This window comes from Symphalangus syndactylus, chromosome 4 (genome assembly GCF_028878055.3).
Source record: "Symphalangus syndactylus isolate Jambi chromosome 4, NHGRI_mSymSyn1-v2.1_pri, whole genome shotgun sequence".
Lineage (NCBI taxonomy): Eukaryota > Metazoa > Chordata > Mammalia > Primates > Hylobatidae > Symphalangus > Symphalangus syndactylus.
Window position 1 is genome coordinate 65,588,791 of NC_072426.2, and position 17,249 is coordinate 65,606,039.

At 42.6% G+C, this 17,249-nt stretch overlaps 1 protein-coding gene across 26 annotated transcripts in view; it reads left to right on the forward strand.

Annotated features, from left to right (window-relative positions):
* KIAA1217 (KIAA1217 ortholog) overlaps positions 1–17,249 on the forward strand; it is an 888,358-nt gene that overhangs the window by 842,669 nt on the left and 28,440 nt on the right. For all 26 annotated transcript variants that reach the window (XM_055274883.2, XM_063637259.1, XM_055274879.2 and 23 more), the window contains 2 exons: positions 9,690–9,865; positions 16,868–16,998. In XM_055274883.2, coding sequence (XP_055130858.1) covers positions 9,690–9,865; positions 16,868–16,998 — 307 coding nt within the window. The remainder of the gene's footprint in view (positions 1–9,689; positions 9,866–16,867; positions 16,999–17,249) is intronic.

Genomic DNA, 17,249 nt, shown 5'->3' on the forward strand with positions numbered 1-17,249 from the left:
CTCAGTTCCAACTGGCTCTTAACCTGATAGAATTAGTATCCAGTGTTTCTAGATGTTTCAATATTTCAAGCAAATCTGGAGACACAGGTTTTATATGAATTACCGCCATTTAAAAATGTTGGAAAGTAATTAAAAACCAATTACTGAGTACTCTGCAGGCCAAAGGACACAATTGCAGTTCAGAGGGGGCCTGTCGGCTCTCAAGTTCTTTCTTACGTGGGGCTCCCGGAGGTTAAGCCCCTCTTTTCACTGCTCCTGCCTTTTGGCACCATCTGCTGGCCATTTGGAAATTGTTACCTTCTCATTGCGCCCTTACAAGAAAAACATACATATCATTTGTATGGAAGTACCTAATTGCTCTCAAAAGTGAGCATTTGTTGGTTTGGGGACAGGGATGGAATTGCTTTAGCATAAATGCCGCACTTCCCCTGGGAATTTCACAGGCCTTAGAGGTGAATTTGATACCAAGGCTCTCTTGATGTCTGTAGCTACAGCGTCACCCCACTGGTGGCTGGCTTAGTTTGGTCCTCTGGCCGGCTGGGAGGGATCTCTCACACTTGTCTCGCCTTGCAACCCTTGAACTGTGCAGCTTTGTGAAAAAGAGCAGTTTTCTTAAACAAAGAAGGTCTTTGGCCAAGGTCTAGGAATGCTGTGTTAACCACACAAGTTTCTTTATTGTTCCAGAACTACTCAACTTTTCTGGCTTTCTGGGAATAAAGAACAGCGAGCAAACGTGCTTTTGAGCCTGGGAAGTTGGGCAGTTCTAAAGCACAGACTCATAGGGAAAAATAAGCACGGTGTTTCCTAACCTGGCTGTTACTGTTTCTACCTCTGTATTTGTATTCCCTGGGTCCCATTCGGCTTTCCTCCCCATCAAACTTCTGTCTTTTCAATCAAGGGAGTCTACTTAAGACAAAAACAGTTTAGAATAATTAAGCTATCTCGGCACCAATTCTCCTTCAACATGTGCAGTACTATATACCAAAAATGAACTGCAGCCCCACAGTGGTTATAAGTCCAATAATGGAGCGATCATTAGAGATATACGAAACACTAGACTAGTCTCAAAAGAACAAAAATTGAATTAGAAATTCAAATGTTCTTTGAACTGTGTTATAAAATAGTGAAACTGAATAAAACCGTTTGTGCTTGGCAGCCAGCTCCAGTAATTAGATAATTAAATCATTGGAAAATCCTAGACTGTGGAGCATATCCTATTTGAGCATTTCATTTTCAAAACTGATGGATTATTCTCAGGAATAGAAATTTGTTGCAGACACGATGGGGTGGGTAGATTTCAATGGGACAAAGGGAACCTAAGCAGAAGATCAAGGAAACCACTAAAAGCTTGTTCATGTTATCTTCTGCTCTCCAATTTCACAGGAGTTATCAGTCTGAGAGTAGCTCTCAATCCTGGCTACTCATTAGAATTACCTGAAACCCTTAACAAAAATACCAGTGCTCAGGCACCATGGCCAGAGTCTGACTTCATTGGCACGGACCGGAGGCTGGGCACTGGTGACTCTAGAACGTTCCAGGGTAAAAACTACTGCTCTCAGGTAATATGAATGCTTAGTCCATGAAGACACCTCCTGGAAATGTTGAGATAGCCAGCTATTACCAATGACTTAAAGCCTTGACTTCAAACAATGCACCTCATTCCCAGTGGCTAATCTAATATGTTCTCTGCTAGCTACAATTGGTACAAGAGCTATACGGAACCTTTATAGTATGATATTCCCATTCCCAAATAACAGTTGGGTCTGTAATTAGCTAGCAACAATGGGAAAGGGTTTTCTCAAGGTTTTGTACCTAACAGATGTTCTCCTCCAGTGATGATTATGTTTGCCTGTTACCTTTCCTGATATCATTTTGAAAAAAGCCCACTTTTTCTAAATAATGAACATCTTTTTCCCAAAATGCCACAGTACTTGGATTTTACCAAAGTCATCCCATATCTACAGAAGTGACTGCACTTCTGCCCCTCCTTGTGGGTGGCTGAGGAGAGAGAGATAAGCTTCTGGAAGAGATGGTACAGGTTCTGTGGAGGCCAGATAAGACTTGGCCTAAAGAGAGGATGGAGACCTTCTCCTTCTTTCATCCCCACAACTTTGTCCTTGGACCCAATCTCTTTATTCTGCTTCCTGATAAATAAACAATTGGGTTGTTCATTACATTTGTAGGACTCCTGAGACTTTACTGTCTCTTCCCAAGAGAAGGAGGAGGTAAAATAGCAACATAAAAAATAAACATAGTAGTGTATACAGCCCTTGTATTTGAAATGATAAAATTCAACACAGTTTCCTTAACGTGTCTTTTTATAAGATAGCACCTCGTGGAAATGTGCCAGGGTCTCATTTATCTTCTGACATGCATAACAATGGTCATGGGAATGTGGATCCCTTAGAACAGCATATTGGAGTTTCCCATGTGCAACAGACCCGTGTCCCCTGCCAAGCAGAAATAATAAACGGAAGTAGTACAGGGCTTGACGATTAGGCTGCTTACAATGTACCAAGCTCTAGTCAGATCTTCAGACAACAAGAGGCTTTCTAAGATGGGGGGACAGCACCCTGATAACGTGGGTTATATAGCTATGACCAGGCATCCCTTGTCTTGTTCCCTGAAGCCTGTGGGAACGGATCCAGGTAGGATGGGGAGTCGTTCTGAGGTCTGGCTTTCCTCCTGAATCTTTCTGATATGTGGTATAACCACTGTTCCACGTCACTGCTAGACAGCAAAGTCAGTCCAATTACATTATCCACTGTTGCCAAGACTGATAGTCTTAGATTTTACCTAAGAAATCAAAATTGAGTATGTGAGATACAGGTCCATTTTCAGGTGGGTGGAATTAGGTTTAGGCAGTTTTCTAGTTTCTCCATGGAGTGATTTGGATAACTTATTTGGTCCAATTAAAATTTTAATGGACAAGAGCATTATTTCTGTCTAAGAGTGCTTATAAAAATGGCAAAGCATTTTCAATAAATTATGTTTCCAGCTATGAGGAATAACTGCAACTCTGCTTGCCCTCCCACTGTTGACAACTAGAAAACTGAAAAATAAGCAAATGTTTGAAACAAATGTTTTCAGAAATTAGACAACACAGGACTGTAATCCTTAGGAGAATGGGAAAAAAAAAAAACCTACAGTTGGCCCAGCTTTCTGTCTGGAGGCACTTTCAGATCTTGGTGCAGGAAGGAAAAACCCAAGCATGGCACTGACAGTGAGTTGAGGAGATAAGACCAAAGTTTAGAGAGCGCTGAAACAGCTAGAACTGATGGACTGGAGTACCAAACACAAGAAAGGTCTGCAGAGAAAGAACTACATCAATAAATGGGCCTGTTATTGAATATTAAGCCAAGCATGTACAGTACGACAGCAACCGCTAAGCCAGGCAAAGACTAAGTGGGGGGCTATAAGCCAAAAAGTTCCCAAAGTTCACACAGGCCTGGGAGGTGTTCACATTTTGAAAAGCAAAAAGTGAAGAGGCCTAGTTGAGCACCTGGGCATTTTGTAGAGATCGGAGAAGGACTGTCCCTCAGTCTTAGGACTAAACTAGCCCCAGAGGAAAGACTACCCTAGATTTAACCTAACTGCTTAAAAATAAGCCTTTAAAGGACAAAGCTGATCCACAAGTAACTGCACTGTCTGCCAGAGAAAGTCCAAAATCCGTAAAGGAAAACAACAAAATTCAAAGCTCCATGCCCAGTATCCACTCAAAAATTACTAGACATGTGATGATGCTGAAAAATGTGACCTATAACCTTAAGAAAAATTTGTCAAGAGAAACCAACCAGACGTGGCAGGGATAATGAAATCAGCAGCCAGGGCTTCAAAACAGCTATTATAATTATTCTCAAAGATTTAAAGGAAGACATGAACATAATGAGGAAAGAAATGGAAGATATAAAAAATATCCAAGTGGAGCTTTCAAGAGCTGCAAAACAATATCCAAATATGCTTAACAGAAGATTAATCACTGCCCAAAATGTCAGTCACCCTAAAAACAGCAATGGAAACTGTTCAAACTGAAGTATAGAGAGACAAAAGACTAAAGAAAATGAATTAAAATGTAGTGACCAGTGAGACAATATTAATAAAAGATGAGGAGGAAAGAGAAAAATATTCAAAAAGGTAATGACTGAATTTTTTCCAAATTTGATGAAAGCTGTAAATCCACAGACCAAAAAAGCTCAGTGAACCCCCAGAATGGTAAGCACAGTGGAAATTACACCATAGAACGTGGTAATCAAATTGCTAAAAACCAGGGATAAATGGAAAAATCTTCAAAGCAGCTGGAGGTGGAGAGAAAACCCATTACATACAGAGAATCATAACTAAGAATTAATGCCAACTTCTCATTAGTAACAAAAGGCAAGTCAGAACACAGTGGAATGATGTCTTTCAAGTATTGAAAAGAAGAAACTCTTTCAGAAAACAGAGAATACTTCTAACTCATTTTGTGAAGCCCACATTACCCTAAGAGCCAAACCAGACAAAGATATTATAAGGAAAGAAAACCACAAACCACTATCCCTCATGAAAATATATGTAACAAATCCTTAACAAAACATAGTAACTGAATCCAGCAATATATAAAAAGGATAATACATTATCCTGGGGTTTTATTCCAGGAATGCAAGATTGTTTTAATATGAAAAAAATCTATGTATTTGACCTTATTAACAGAAAAATCATATTTCAATAAATGCAGAAAAAGCATGTAACAAAATTTAGCATCAATGATAAAAACAGCACTCTAGAAGTAGAAGGAAGCTTCCTTAATAAACAATATTTGTGAATGACCTACAGAAAACATAGTTAATGGTGAAACACTAAACACATTCCCCATAAAATCAGGAGCAAGGCCAAGAAACCTACTCTCACATCTGTTTAACACTGTACTGAAGATTGTAGCAAGTTCAGTATGGCTAGAGAAAGAAATAGAGGCACGCAAATCGAAAAGTAAAATGTCTAATTGGCTTTACTCACAAATGACATGATTGTATGTGTGTCACATTAAATGGAATCTACAAAACATGCTACTAGAAATAAGTGACTTGAGCAAGATCACAAGAATCAAGTCAATGTATACAAATATTAAAATTTTGTTATATCCGTTTGTACAGTGAAATGCCACTTAGCAATAAAAGAATGAATCACTGAAAAACTCAGCAACAGGGCTGGATCTCAGAAAAACATATTCCGAACAAAATAAGCTGGACACAAAGGAGCACATGTTATATAATTCCATTTTTATAACGTTCTAGAACACAAAGAACTCATCTATAATGACAGAGAGCAGACTGGTGGTTTCTTTGGGCTGGGGGTTGGGGATTGATTGTAAAAGGTCTCAAAGGAATTTTTTAGGGTGATAAAATATTTAGCTGTCTTTCAGCAGTGGTTACATCAGTGTATACATTTGTCAAAATTCATCGAACTGTGCACTTAAGATGGATATGTTTTATTGTTTGTAAACTTTGTGCCTCAAGACAGTTAATTTTAACTATTGAAATGTAGGTATCACCTCTTAAGCAAAAACCAACTTAACAATTTGAGCTTCCAATAAGTAATTTACTTGAAGCATTTAGAGAAAGATGGTGATCCACATCCTATCTTTAGCACTTTTTTACACTGTGCTCAGATAAGCAGGAACTGTCCCGCAGCCTGGAGACAGTGGCAAGAACACCAGGCAGGGAGGGCAGGGGGACTGGGAAAGCAGACGGAGAACCTATGTAGACCTTGTTCATTCATGATTCACTCCTCATTGCCCACGTGCCAGCCGGTGAGCCATGACAGCTTCCCTCTTAATACCCTCAGCAGGATCCTGTAAGGCCCCCCTTTCTAGACAGGAGGATAACAAAGCCTAGAATTGTAACAGAGCCTCTCCCTCTCCTCCTCTTCTAGTAGAGTGAGTCTAGTTGCGTTTAAACATTATGCCCAGTTGTATTTTCCAATATGTTCTTATCCTTCACAGAAACGTTATATTGTGATTCATTCATAGAGCAAATACAGTTGCCCCTTGAACAACATGGAGGTTGGGGTGCTGACCCCTCAGGCAGTAAGAAATCTATAACTTTTGGCTCCCCAAAACTTAACTACTAATAGCCTACTGTTGAGTGGAAGCCTTACCAATAATATAAACAGTTAACATATATTTTGTATGTTGTACGTATTATATACTGTATTTGTTTTTTTTCACATGCCTGCTGTGTCAAATATATACTGTATTCAGACAATAAAGTAAGTTGAAGAAAAGAAAATGTTATTAAGAAAATCATAAGGAAGGGAAAATATATTGACTATTCATTAAGTGGAATTGGATCATTATAAAGGTCTTCATCCTCATCGTCTTCTCATTAAATAGACTGAAGAAGAGAAGGGGTTGGTCTTGCTGTCTCAGGGGTGGCAGAAGAGGAAGGAAATCTACATAGAAGTGGACCCACACATGCAGTTCTAACCTGTGTTGTTCAAGTGTCAACTGTATATGTTGGGCACCTACCATGTGCCACACACTGCTTGTAGCTGTGAACAAAATGGCATGCTCCCTGCCTTGATAGAAGAACAACTTGGGGTGGTGGAGAAATTGATGAGTTGAATTCAGAAGACCTGGTTCTAATCCTAACTGGGCTCTATAATTGCCGAGCAGACCCTGAACATGTCCTTTGACTTCTCAGGGCCTCACTTTTCCCACCTTTCAATTTTATGAATTTTAAATATTCCACCAATAATTTCTAGCATGATATCCATTGTTAACATCCACTATCTAACTAGACCCCAGATTTACGTAAGCTTGTTTTAAAATTTGGGCAGGAGGGTTAGGTGCCCTGCTAAGCCCCATAGCCCATGGCACAGTGACATCATCTGTCTATTCAAAAGCCCTTTTCTTAGTCCATGAAATCATCCTTGGTGGCAAATCGAATCATCTGAGGAGTTTTAGAAATTCCCAACAACCAGACAGTACCTCAGACTGGTAAAATGAGAATCTCTCAGTTGGGACCCAGGCATTGGTCACTCATAGACCCATTTAATTATCTACTCATTTTCCCCTCACATCCCTGTCATCACTCATTCCCCCTCCCCTTCAAAGGCAGGAGCTCTGTGAGATTGGACACAGGGACTGAAGTTGAGCAAATCATCTTGATAGCACATGGCTTTGCTGTGTGTGGTTAATTGACCGATATGAACAGTGCTGACCCGTAGCCCTGCCACATCCCTACAGTGAGAGCAAGACAAGGCACGGGAGAGCTGATCCCAACACGTATCTAAGCCCATGGGTCACAGCAGGTTTCAACCATTTAGAGGAGAATTTTGGATTCTTCACTGTTGCCTGTTCTTATCAATGTTACTGATTCATTCAGTTCATTCATTCAACAGATGTATTTTGAGTTTTCTGCTAATATGCGAGACACAGTGTACCAGAGACTCTGTGGAGGGCAGAAATTAACCAGGTGGAGGGAAGAGCATTCTGGGAGATGGGGATAGCAGGTGCAAAGGCCTGGCAAATAGGAGTCTGGCGGAGGTTGCAGTGAGCTGCGATCACACCACTGCACTCCACCCTGGGTGACAGAGTGAGACTCTGTCTCAGAAAGAAAAAAAAAAAAGAGGAGCCTGGCCCCTGTGAAGAACTGAAATGATGTATGGCTGGAGCAGAGTGCCAGGTGCATGCAAGGAGGGAGATTAGCCACAAGGGAAGGGACCAGATTGCCCAGCACCTGGAGAATGGGCTGTAGCCAGAGAGAGCATAGGAGGATGTTATTCTCTGTACACTGTCTCTAAAAATGGCGCTTTTTGGCTGGGCATGGTGGCTCATGCCTGTAATCCCAGCACTTTGGAAGGCTGAGGTGGACAGATCATGCGGTCAGGAGTTCGAGACCAGCCTGACCAACATGGAGAAACCCCGTCTCTACTAAAAATACAAAATTAGCCGGGTGTGGTGGTGTGGTGGGCACCTGTAATCCCAGCTACTTGGAAGGCTGAGGCAGAAGAATCGCTTGAACCCAGGAGGCAGAGGTTGCAGTGAACCGAGATTGTGCCATTGCACTCCAGCCTGGGCAACAAGAGTGAAACTCCATCTCAAAAAAAACAAACAAAAAAAAATGGTGCCTTTTAGCAAAATAGTGACTGACTGGTTTTTAAGACCACAATAAAAAGACATTAGCAAAAGTGGTGTGAGAGCATGATCATGAGTCCTGTAGAGAAAGTAACCAAAAGTGATACATTTCTATGTGGTTCCCTCCCAGACAAAATGCCAGGCTCCACCCACTAGTTCACCCTCCCTGTTAGCAATGGCTGGTATGTGTTCAGGTTTAGATTGGTGCCAGACACTTTATTTTATTGTCTCACGGAGTCTCCATGACCAACCTACGAGCTACGAGATATTACTACCCCTTTTTTGGATAGACACAGAGGTTAATAGCTTGTCCATAGCTATTACACATCTACTAAGTGGTAAAACTGGAAATCAAACCCAGGCAGTCTTTCCCCAGAGGCCAGTTCATCACCATGCAGTGCTGATGTTAGGACCTAATGGTGGTTCTGCTTGTGGCCTGTGTTGAAATGTTTTATGTTTATTTAGAGAAAACAGAAGACATGATGTGGCTTTAAGCAGGTGGTGACATGGTCAGATTGTATTTCCCCTCAATTTACATGGATAATAGAAGTTGACAAAGACATCATCACCCCCATGAGATGATAAACCAGTCCATGAAACCGGAAAACAGGAAACCATTGAAATTTGTTAAATGGTGTTTCAGTGGAACTTTAGGGATAATATACTAGGCATAATATCATTATTGTTACGGAGGCTGATTGAGTGAATTCACTTGATGGATCTGCTGTTAGAAAATCGTCCTGCTCCAGGGACTCAAGTGTTCAACTAGACTCCTGTGAAGCCTGAATAAAGCTCCCACCTCCTATATTCTCTGGGATGAGAAAGAATAATGTTCTGGGAACTGTTTGGAAATCGCGAGCTTCTATGTACAGGTAGTCTACCTCCAATCTAGAGAAATTCATAAATTGCCAAGAGCCCTGGACTCATCTAGAATCATTATCATTGCCAACATTAAAGTCCTATGTTTTAAGCATCTGTGATTTCATGGTACTTGGTACATGGAACCATGTGAACGAAAAGGACATGGATCCTCTTTGAACTGATACTGACATATTTCATAGCCAAATCACCACGTGTTGAGTTCCCATTCTATACCATGCGGTATTTCATGTAACCCTCAAGAATGGCCAAGGAAAGTGGATTCCCCATCCTTAGAGGTAAGGAAACGAAGATCAAGGGAGTCTAAATAATGGGCCCAAAGTCTCACAGTGGGCTAGGGAGAGAGTATGGGATTTGACCCAAAGTCTTCTTGGCTCCAAAGCAGGTGCCCTGTGCTGCTCCCTGTAAAGATACATCAATGAGAGTTTACGCCTGTTGTCTGTGATGCATTGACCAGAGTAGAAAAAGGATCCTTTGTCTTGCAGGCAGTCTGGTTGCCAGTTGGCTGCCAAAATTCAGATGTTGGTGGAAGAAGCCACATTATGTACAGTCTTTGCTCCCTTTCCTTTCTCATTGAAATAAGTAAAGATTCAGCTGCAGGGCTGTCTACCCAAAGTGCTCTGAAGATTTCAAGGCATTCACTTGCCTCCATTTCAGGCAGGCAGAGCCCACTGAGGTTGATTTTTTGTGTTCACAGCTGCAGAACCAGGACCTGCTGAGGGCGATGATGAAGAAGGCTGAGCTGGAAATCAGTGGCAAAGTGATGGAAACAATGAAGAGACTGGAGGATCCGGTGCAGCGACAGCGCGTCCTAGTGGAGCAAGAGAGACAAAAATATCTTCATGAGGAAGAGAAGATCGTCAAGAAGTTGTGGTGAGTGCCAGTCACTTGCATGTTGAGCTGTTTGACCTGCAAAGGAAAATCATCATTGCTAAGAAGGAGGTCCTTCCCAGTTGGTGGTCTTGCCCTCTCTTTATTGAGCACCTACTGTGTATAAGTTAGAGTTCCGCTGACGCTGGTATACGTGGACACTTCAGCACCTGTCCATGGAGGCCCAGGAAATTCAGTGGTCCTCAGGTGATTGAATTTCTTTAAAAGTTGCAGCATTGCTGGGCACGGTAGTTCACACCTGTAGTCCCAGTTACTCAGGAGGCTGAGGCGGGAGGATTGCTTGAGTCCAGGAGTTCGATACCAGCCTGGGTAACATAGGGAGATCCTGTCTCTTAAAAAAAAAAAACACAAAACAGAGAGAGAGAGTTGCAGCTTCATACTCTCCTCCAGGGCTCAGCAACACACAAAATTAAAAGTAGTAAATGGCAAAACCCAATGACAAATAGGAAGCCTATATTTCATCTTAATAAATTAAAACTAATGGCCAAAATAACACAGCACTAAAATTATCTTCCTATTATTCAACTGTAGTTAAAATTGCAAAAGAAGAATTTAAATGTAAAATGTATCCGACCCAGAATGAAAGATGCTTCCTTAGCTGTTATGAATGTTATTTAAGGTTCTTATTGAAAGCATCTATCAAGTCCTACTATTGAAATGAGCAGAATTGTATTACTCCCCCGTCACCAGGCAGGCCCATCTTTTATGATAATTGTATGTTTTGGTATGCAATGAAGATTTATCGTAGAACTATCTCACCTTTTAGTATAATGAATAGTAATTTTGAGGGGTTTCTCCAGTGTTGATAATTCTCTCGTTTCTTGGAAAACTTAAATCTTTCAAATTGGGATTGTAAGGGAGCAATTTGCAAACTCTTCTCATGGCCATAATGAGAAGAGGTTTCCATGTTGGAAAGCATTGTGTTCAATCACCTGTCTCCTACTGGAGCTGTGGCTCATGTCAACCTGGATGCCAACCTAATGTGTTTGATTAAAATTAGAGCGTCCCTCTCAGCAGTCTAGAGGGAAAAAAACATCAATTTGAGTTATTCTTTTCCTAATAAATTAAATTAGGCCGCTGTTCATCCACATCTCAAAATAGTTTCCAAAATTCTACTTAGTTCACACATTTATAGACAGAGTTAATCACCCACCATGAGTTGGTAAGGCTGTTATTTGTCTGAAATGTCTTTGTGACAGCCCAATTATCTAAAACTAGGTCTCCAGTTTCTTCTTTAAAACTTCTTTTAAAATGTATATCCTGGCCGGGCACGGAGGCTCATACCTGTAATCCCAGCACTTTGGGAGGCCGAGGCAGCCGGATCACCTGAGGTCAGGAGTTCAAGACCAGCCTGGCCAACATGGCGAAACCCCGTCTCTACTAAAAATACAAAAAAAAAAAAAGTTGGCCATGGTGGTGTATGCCTGTAGTCCCAGCTACTCAGGAGGCTGAGGCAAGAGAATTGCTTGAACCCGGGAGGGGGAGGTTGGGGTGAGCCAAGATTGCACCACTGCACTCCAGCCTGGGCAACAGAGCACAACTCCATCTCAAAAAATAATAGTAAAAATAAAAATAAAAATATATGTCATTTTAATAACATTTGTATAAACTATCCAATAAAATTATGAAAAAAATTTTTTGAGATGGAGTCTTGCTCTGTTGCCCAGGCTGGAGTGCAGTGGCATGATCTCAGCTCACTGCAACCTCCGCCTCCCGGGTTCAAGCCAATTCTCCTATGTCAGCCTCCTGAGTAGCTGGGATTACAGGTGCACGCCATGACGCCCGGCTAATTTTTGTATTTTTAGTAAAGAACCATATTGGTCAGGCTGGTCTCAAACTCCTGACCTCAGGTGATCCACCTGCCTCAGCCTCCCAAAGTGTTGGGATTACAGGCATGAGCCACCACGCCCTGCCAGTAAATTTCTTTTTTAAAAAAATTGTGTTTATTGGTTAGCTGAGATAATTCTCACTTCTGGCCTAGAAAAGCCATCTTTAATTTCAATAATACTCTGAGATTATAGCCTGGCATAGGAATGAGACAGAAAAGGTAATGGAATGAACATATCATAAGAGGGCTTTATCTGGTTGGATTTCTGGGAAGGCCACAGATGAGTAAAATATGCAAAGAGCCCTTGAGGATCTTCAGTCTAGCAAAGCCAGCCTGATAAATAGGAGTATAGCCCCGAACAGGGGATTTACAGGTACCAGTTGTACCCACACAAAAGAGAGACTAACCCAGGGATCAGGAAGACATAACCTGAATGAAGTCATTCTTTGTATGACCCACAGGCCACAAACAGTATCTTGCACGTAGTAGTTTCAGAAATGGTTTGTTAGGCTGGGCACAATGGTTCACACCTATAGTCCCAGCAGTTTGGGAGGCTGAGGTGGGAGAATCACTTGGGACCAGGAATTCAAGAACAGGCTGGGCAACATAGCAGGACCCTGTCTGTACTAAAAAGAAAAAATTAGCCAGGTGTGGTGGCATGCCTCTGTAGTCTCAGCTACTCAGGAGGCTGAAGCAGGAGGATCGCTTGAGCCCAGGAGTTCAAGGCTGCAGTGAGCTATGACTGCGCCGCTGCATTCCAGCATGGACATCAGAGCAAGACCCAATCTCTAAAACAAGAAAGAAGAAAGAAAGAAATGGTTTGTTAAACTCAACTGAGGTGGCCTTGAAGATGGGGAGATTGCATCAGCAGAGGGTAGAGACGGAAGGACCTCCAGGCAGTAGAACCCTGCAAACCAACAAGTTTCTGGCCTGGAAAATGCAAGATGTCTTTAGAGAACTGGGGAGCAGTCCAGTTAGGCAGCAGATAGGAGTATAGCCCCGAACAGGGGATTTACAGGTACCAGTTGTACCTACACAAAAGAGAGACTAACCCAGGGATCAGGAAGACGTAACCTGAATGAAGTCATTCTTTGTATGACCCACAGGCCACAAACAGTATCTTGCACGTAGTAGTTTCAGAAATGGTTTGTTAGGCTGGGCACAATGCTTCACACCTATAGTCCCAGCAGTTTGGGAGGCTGAGGTGGGAGAATCACCTTGGTATCTTGGGTGCAAGATACTAATAACATCCCATATTTGGGGAGTGCCATTCCCATTTGCACACTGACTTCCTGTATCTTAGACCATACTCAGGCCTCACATACCTGCTTGATGCCTGTCTGGGCTGTGCCTACAGAGATTGGAAGATTCCGTAAGAGAAACCTGGATTTCTGGCTTTTCTTGAAAGTTCCGGGGTTCAACCCCAGATTCACAATTTCTGTGGATGGAGCTTAGGAATCTGCAGTTTACAAAGCTGGTGATTCTGAAGCACCTTCACATTTGAGAGTTACTGCCTAGAATGATGAGGAAGACACTGAGTGTTTGGGTTTTTTTGGTTTTTGTTTTTGATCAAGGAAGTAGCAAAGCTAGAGCTGTATTGGAGAGAGGTCCCTCTGGTGATCATGTGTGGGACTGATTGAGGGGAAAATAGATCAGTGACTAGGAGACCATGTGGGAAGCTACTGTATCCGTCAGGCAAAAGGCAGCGAGGCCTGAGCCACATAGTGGAAGTAAGAATGAAGTCAAATGCGAAACGTCCTATGGTATTCACCACCTAAGACTAGCTCTCAAAATTCTTCTTTAAAACACCTTTTGAAATACATATCCTTTTGGCTGGGTGCAGTGGCTCATGCCTGTAACCCCAGCACTTTGGGAGGCTGAGGTGGGAAGATCGCTTGAGCCCAGGAAAAGACCAGCCTGAGCAACATAGGAACACAGGGACACCCCATGTCTACAAAATACAAAGTAAAAATAAAAATAAACCCTAGCCGGGCATGGTGGCACACACCTGTGGTCCCAGCTACTCGGGAGGCTGAGGTAGGAGGATGGCTTGAGCCTGGCAGGTCAAGGCTGCATGATCACACCACTGCACCCCAGCCTGGGTAACAGAGCAAAACCCTGTTAAAAAAAAACTAAAAATATCTATATACATATATATCCTTTTAATAATGGTAGTGTAAATTTTCCTTCCATAAGGTATAAAGTAGGTTAACTGATAGGATGGCTAGATCTGAATGGAAAGAGAGCAGGTTATAAAAGACAACTGGAAATAGCTAGAAGAGAAGAACTAGAATGTTTCTAGCATGAAGAAAAGACAAATATTTAAGGTGACAGATATCCCAAGTACACTGATTTGATCTCTACAAATTATATGTACTAAATTATCACATGTACCCAAAACTCACATCTATTATGCGTCCATTTTTAAAAAGAGCTTATTTTTTAAAAGCCAGAAATTTCAACTCTGGAATATCAGAACAGCGATATCCCTCTTTCCTTCCCCTCTCCCTCCTCGTTCTCCCTTTCCTTCTTCTCCTTCTTCTTCTTCCAAGCACTACAATATAAGTCTCCTTGTGGAGCACGTTAGATTGAATTACTGGTGAGCCATTCAGAAGGCAGAGAGAAGAAATTTGGGTCTAAAACTATGAAGAGATGGGCTGGGCACAGTGATTCACACCTGTAATCCCAGCACTTTGGGAGGCCAAGGTGGGTGGATCACTTGAGGTCAGGAGTTAGAGACCAGTCTGGCCAACATGGTGAATCCCTATCTCTACTGAAAATACAAAAATTAGCTGGGCATGGTGGCAGGCACCTGTAATCCCAGCTACTCAGGAGGCTGAGGCAAGAGAGTCACTTGAACCTGGGAGACGGAGGTTGCAGTAAGCTAAAATCAGGCCACTGCACTCCAGCCTGGGTGACAGAGAGAGACTTTGTCTAAAAATAAAAAATAAAACTATGAAAAGAAATTGGGTCTAGATAATTTCTACATGAAAATAATAATTGGTCTTCTAATAACAGTCAAGTGAAATACATTCCAACAAACTGCATGCTTCTTTTTAACAAAGCTAGGATGAAAAGCAACTTAAACAAATAGAATGCTGTAAACTGTGACATCTATGAATATCTGACATTCTGTGGAGCAAAGCTGATATTTCAAAAATCATATTGATTACCATGTCAAAAATGTATTTCCAGCATTCATTTTAGCCCCATGTCTCTCTTACATTTTTGAATTAACAAATTTGATTTTTAATGTTTTATCTAAAGTAGGTATCATAAACGTTTGCATAGAAGTGACATTGTTGTGTACAACTGTACCAATATACATTTCTGTATATTCCATAAAGCTGTGAAGTTTAAGAGTCTCCGTATGCAAGGTTGTGAAATCCAAGAGGCATATTGTATAGAAGAGATCAAAACAGAATTCTAGGCAGACTGACTTTGAGTCAGATAACAGCTCCTTGAAGTATTAATTACCCCCTGACAGACATGTTGGTTGTTAACGGAACCAGGAAAATATTTGGTCCTTAGCTCTTCCAGCAAAGCTTTGCAGGACTGGACACTGTGTCCAGTCAATGCAGGGAAGTCATTCTGTTTGGTTATGCAATAGAAAAGAACTTTTCCACATGAAGTTACCATATTTAGAGCCTTTCAGTGGGGTGGCACAATCTCTTCCTGTCAAGAATGCAACAGCTCTAGGAAGTTTCCCGTGGGTGTGTTCACAGAACACTGGGCCCCTTTCCATAGTTTACAGACGTGGACAATGAGCAGATGAGGCTTTTCCCCTCTGGTCCTGAAGTAGCATCATTTCATCTGAAATGACCACAGCAATTTTGGTTTATTTTTCATAACAGAATGAAAGACATCACCAAAAACTCCGTCCCACTTCTTGCAGGGAAGGAATTTGTCATTTTCCCTGGGATCCTGTTGAACACATGTGGCATCCTTCCTGAACCCCTCCCGCAGCTGCCATGCAATCCAGAGCCCCATCCACTTGCCCACCCAAGTGGAAAAGGCCTTCGAGGGCCATCAGTTTGCAGATGACACCGTGCATTCCTTTTTCTCTTTCGGACGCTGGCTCCACACTCCGGGCTCCAGGAGGTGGAATCGCTGTTCACTTACTGCCCCCTACTGGTCTGCATTTCTGAAAGTTCTTTATCCCTGTTTCCTTGAGAGAGATTTTTCTCTTCGTAGATGTATAGGTGTTTAGGATGGGGTTAGTAATGTGTCCAAGGAGGTGGTTGTTTTCTGAAGGGTGAGACCTCATCTCCAATCTCCGTCTCTTGGAGCTAGTATTCCCCTCTATCCACAGACACCACGTCTGTCGTCATTTTTATTTTCTGCAATCATTTCTTCTCTTGGTAGCTTGGAGAAGAAAGAGTTCATCCTTGTTGATGAGACAATCAGTATAAACCAGAGGTTCTCATTTAGGGGCAATTTTGCTCCCCCTTCCCCAGGGACATTGGACAATGTCTGGGTCTGGAGACATTCTGGTTTGTCACAAGTTGAGGTAGGCAAGGTTGCTACTGGCATCCAGTAGACGAAGCCCAGGGGCGCTGCTAAACATCCTACCATGCAGTTTCCCCACACCACAGTGAAGAATTACGCAGCCCAAAATGTCAAATGCTGAAGCTGAGAAGCCTGATATTAACCAATGTGGGCTTCTTGTTTTACTGCACCGCAGGTCGGTCTCCCTCTCTCTCTCTCTTTCTCCCTCTCTCTCCTACCCCACCCTCCCACCTATCCCTCCCTCTGTCCCTCTGCTGGCATCAGCACCACTGAATATAAAGACTGGGTCCTCTGTTAGCCAGGCACAATCGTCCCTTGGGCCAATGTGGAACATTCCCTGGAAAACCCTCCTTGTACCTGCCTCACACCACTGCAACATGTTCCCAGCCACTGTTAAAGACAAGCGACCCCCCTCCACCACCACCACACGAAAGGCAGGGGAAGGGCTGGGGCTCTATACAGATATACAGAATCAGAGGCTGAGACGGACACTTGGTCCCCGCACTCCCCCCACCACCACACGAAAGTCAGCGGGGAGGAGCTGGGGCTCTATACAAAATCAGAGGCTGAGAAGAGCACTCGGCCCCTGCCCTTCCTCTGCAAGGCCTCGTGTTCAGCTTTATGTGCTGGTGTCCTTGCTCCCGCAGCGAGTTGGAAGACTTTGTTGAAGACATGAAGAAGGAGTCCACGGCAGCCAGCCGATTGGTTACGCTGAAAGACGTGGAAGACGGGGCTTTCCTCCTGCGTCAAGTGGGAGAAGCTGTAGCTACCCTGAAAGGTAAGCTTTCTGCTGGGTTGGGGGAGGAGTCTGAGCTGTCTTTCCTGCGGTGTTTAAAAATCTGCCACATAGAGAAGGATTCATTCATGTATGCAAGTATTTATTAAACACCTACATGTGCCAGGCATTGTTCTGGACACTTGGGATACCCCACAGCACAAAGCAGGTGCACATCCCCCTCTTCTTGGAGCTGGTATTAGAGTGGGTGCTGTAAGATTTCACACTAAATGATTCCAGTAACACTTCTCTTT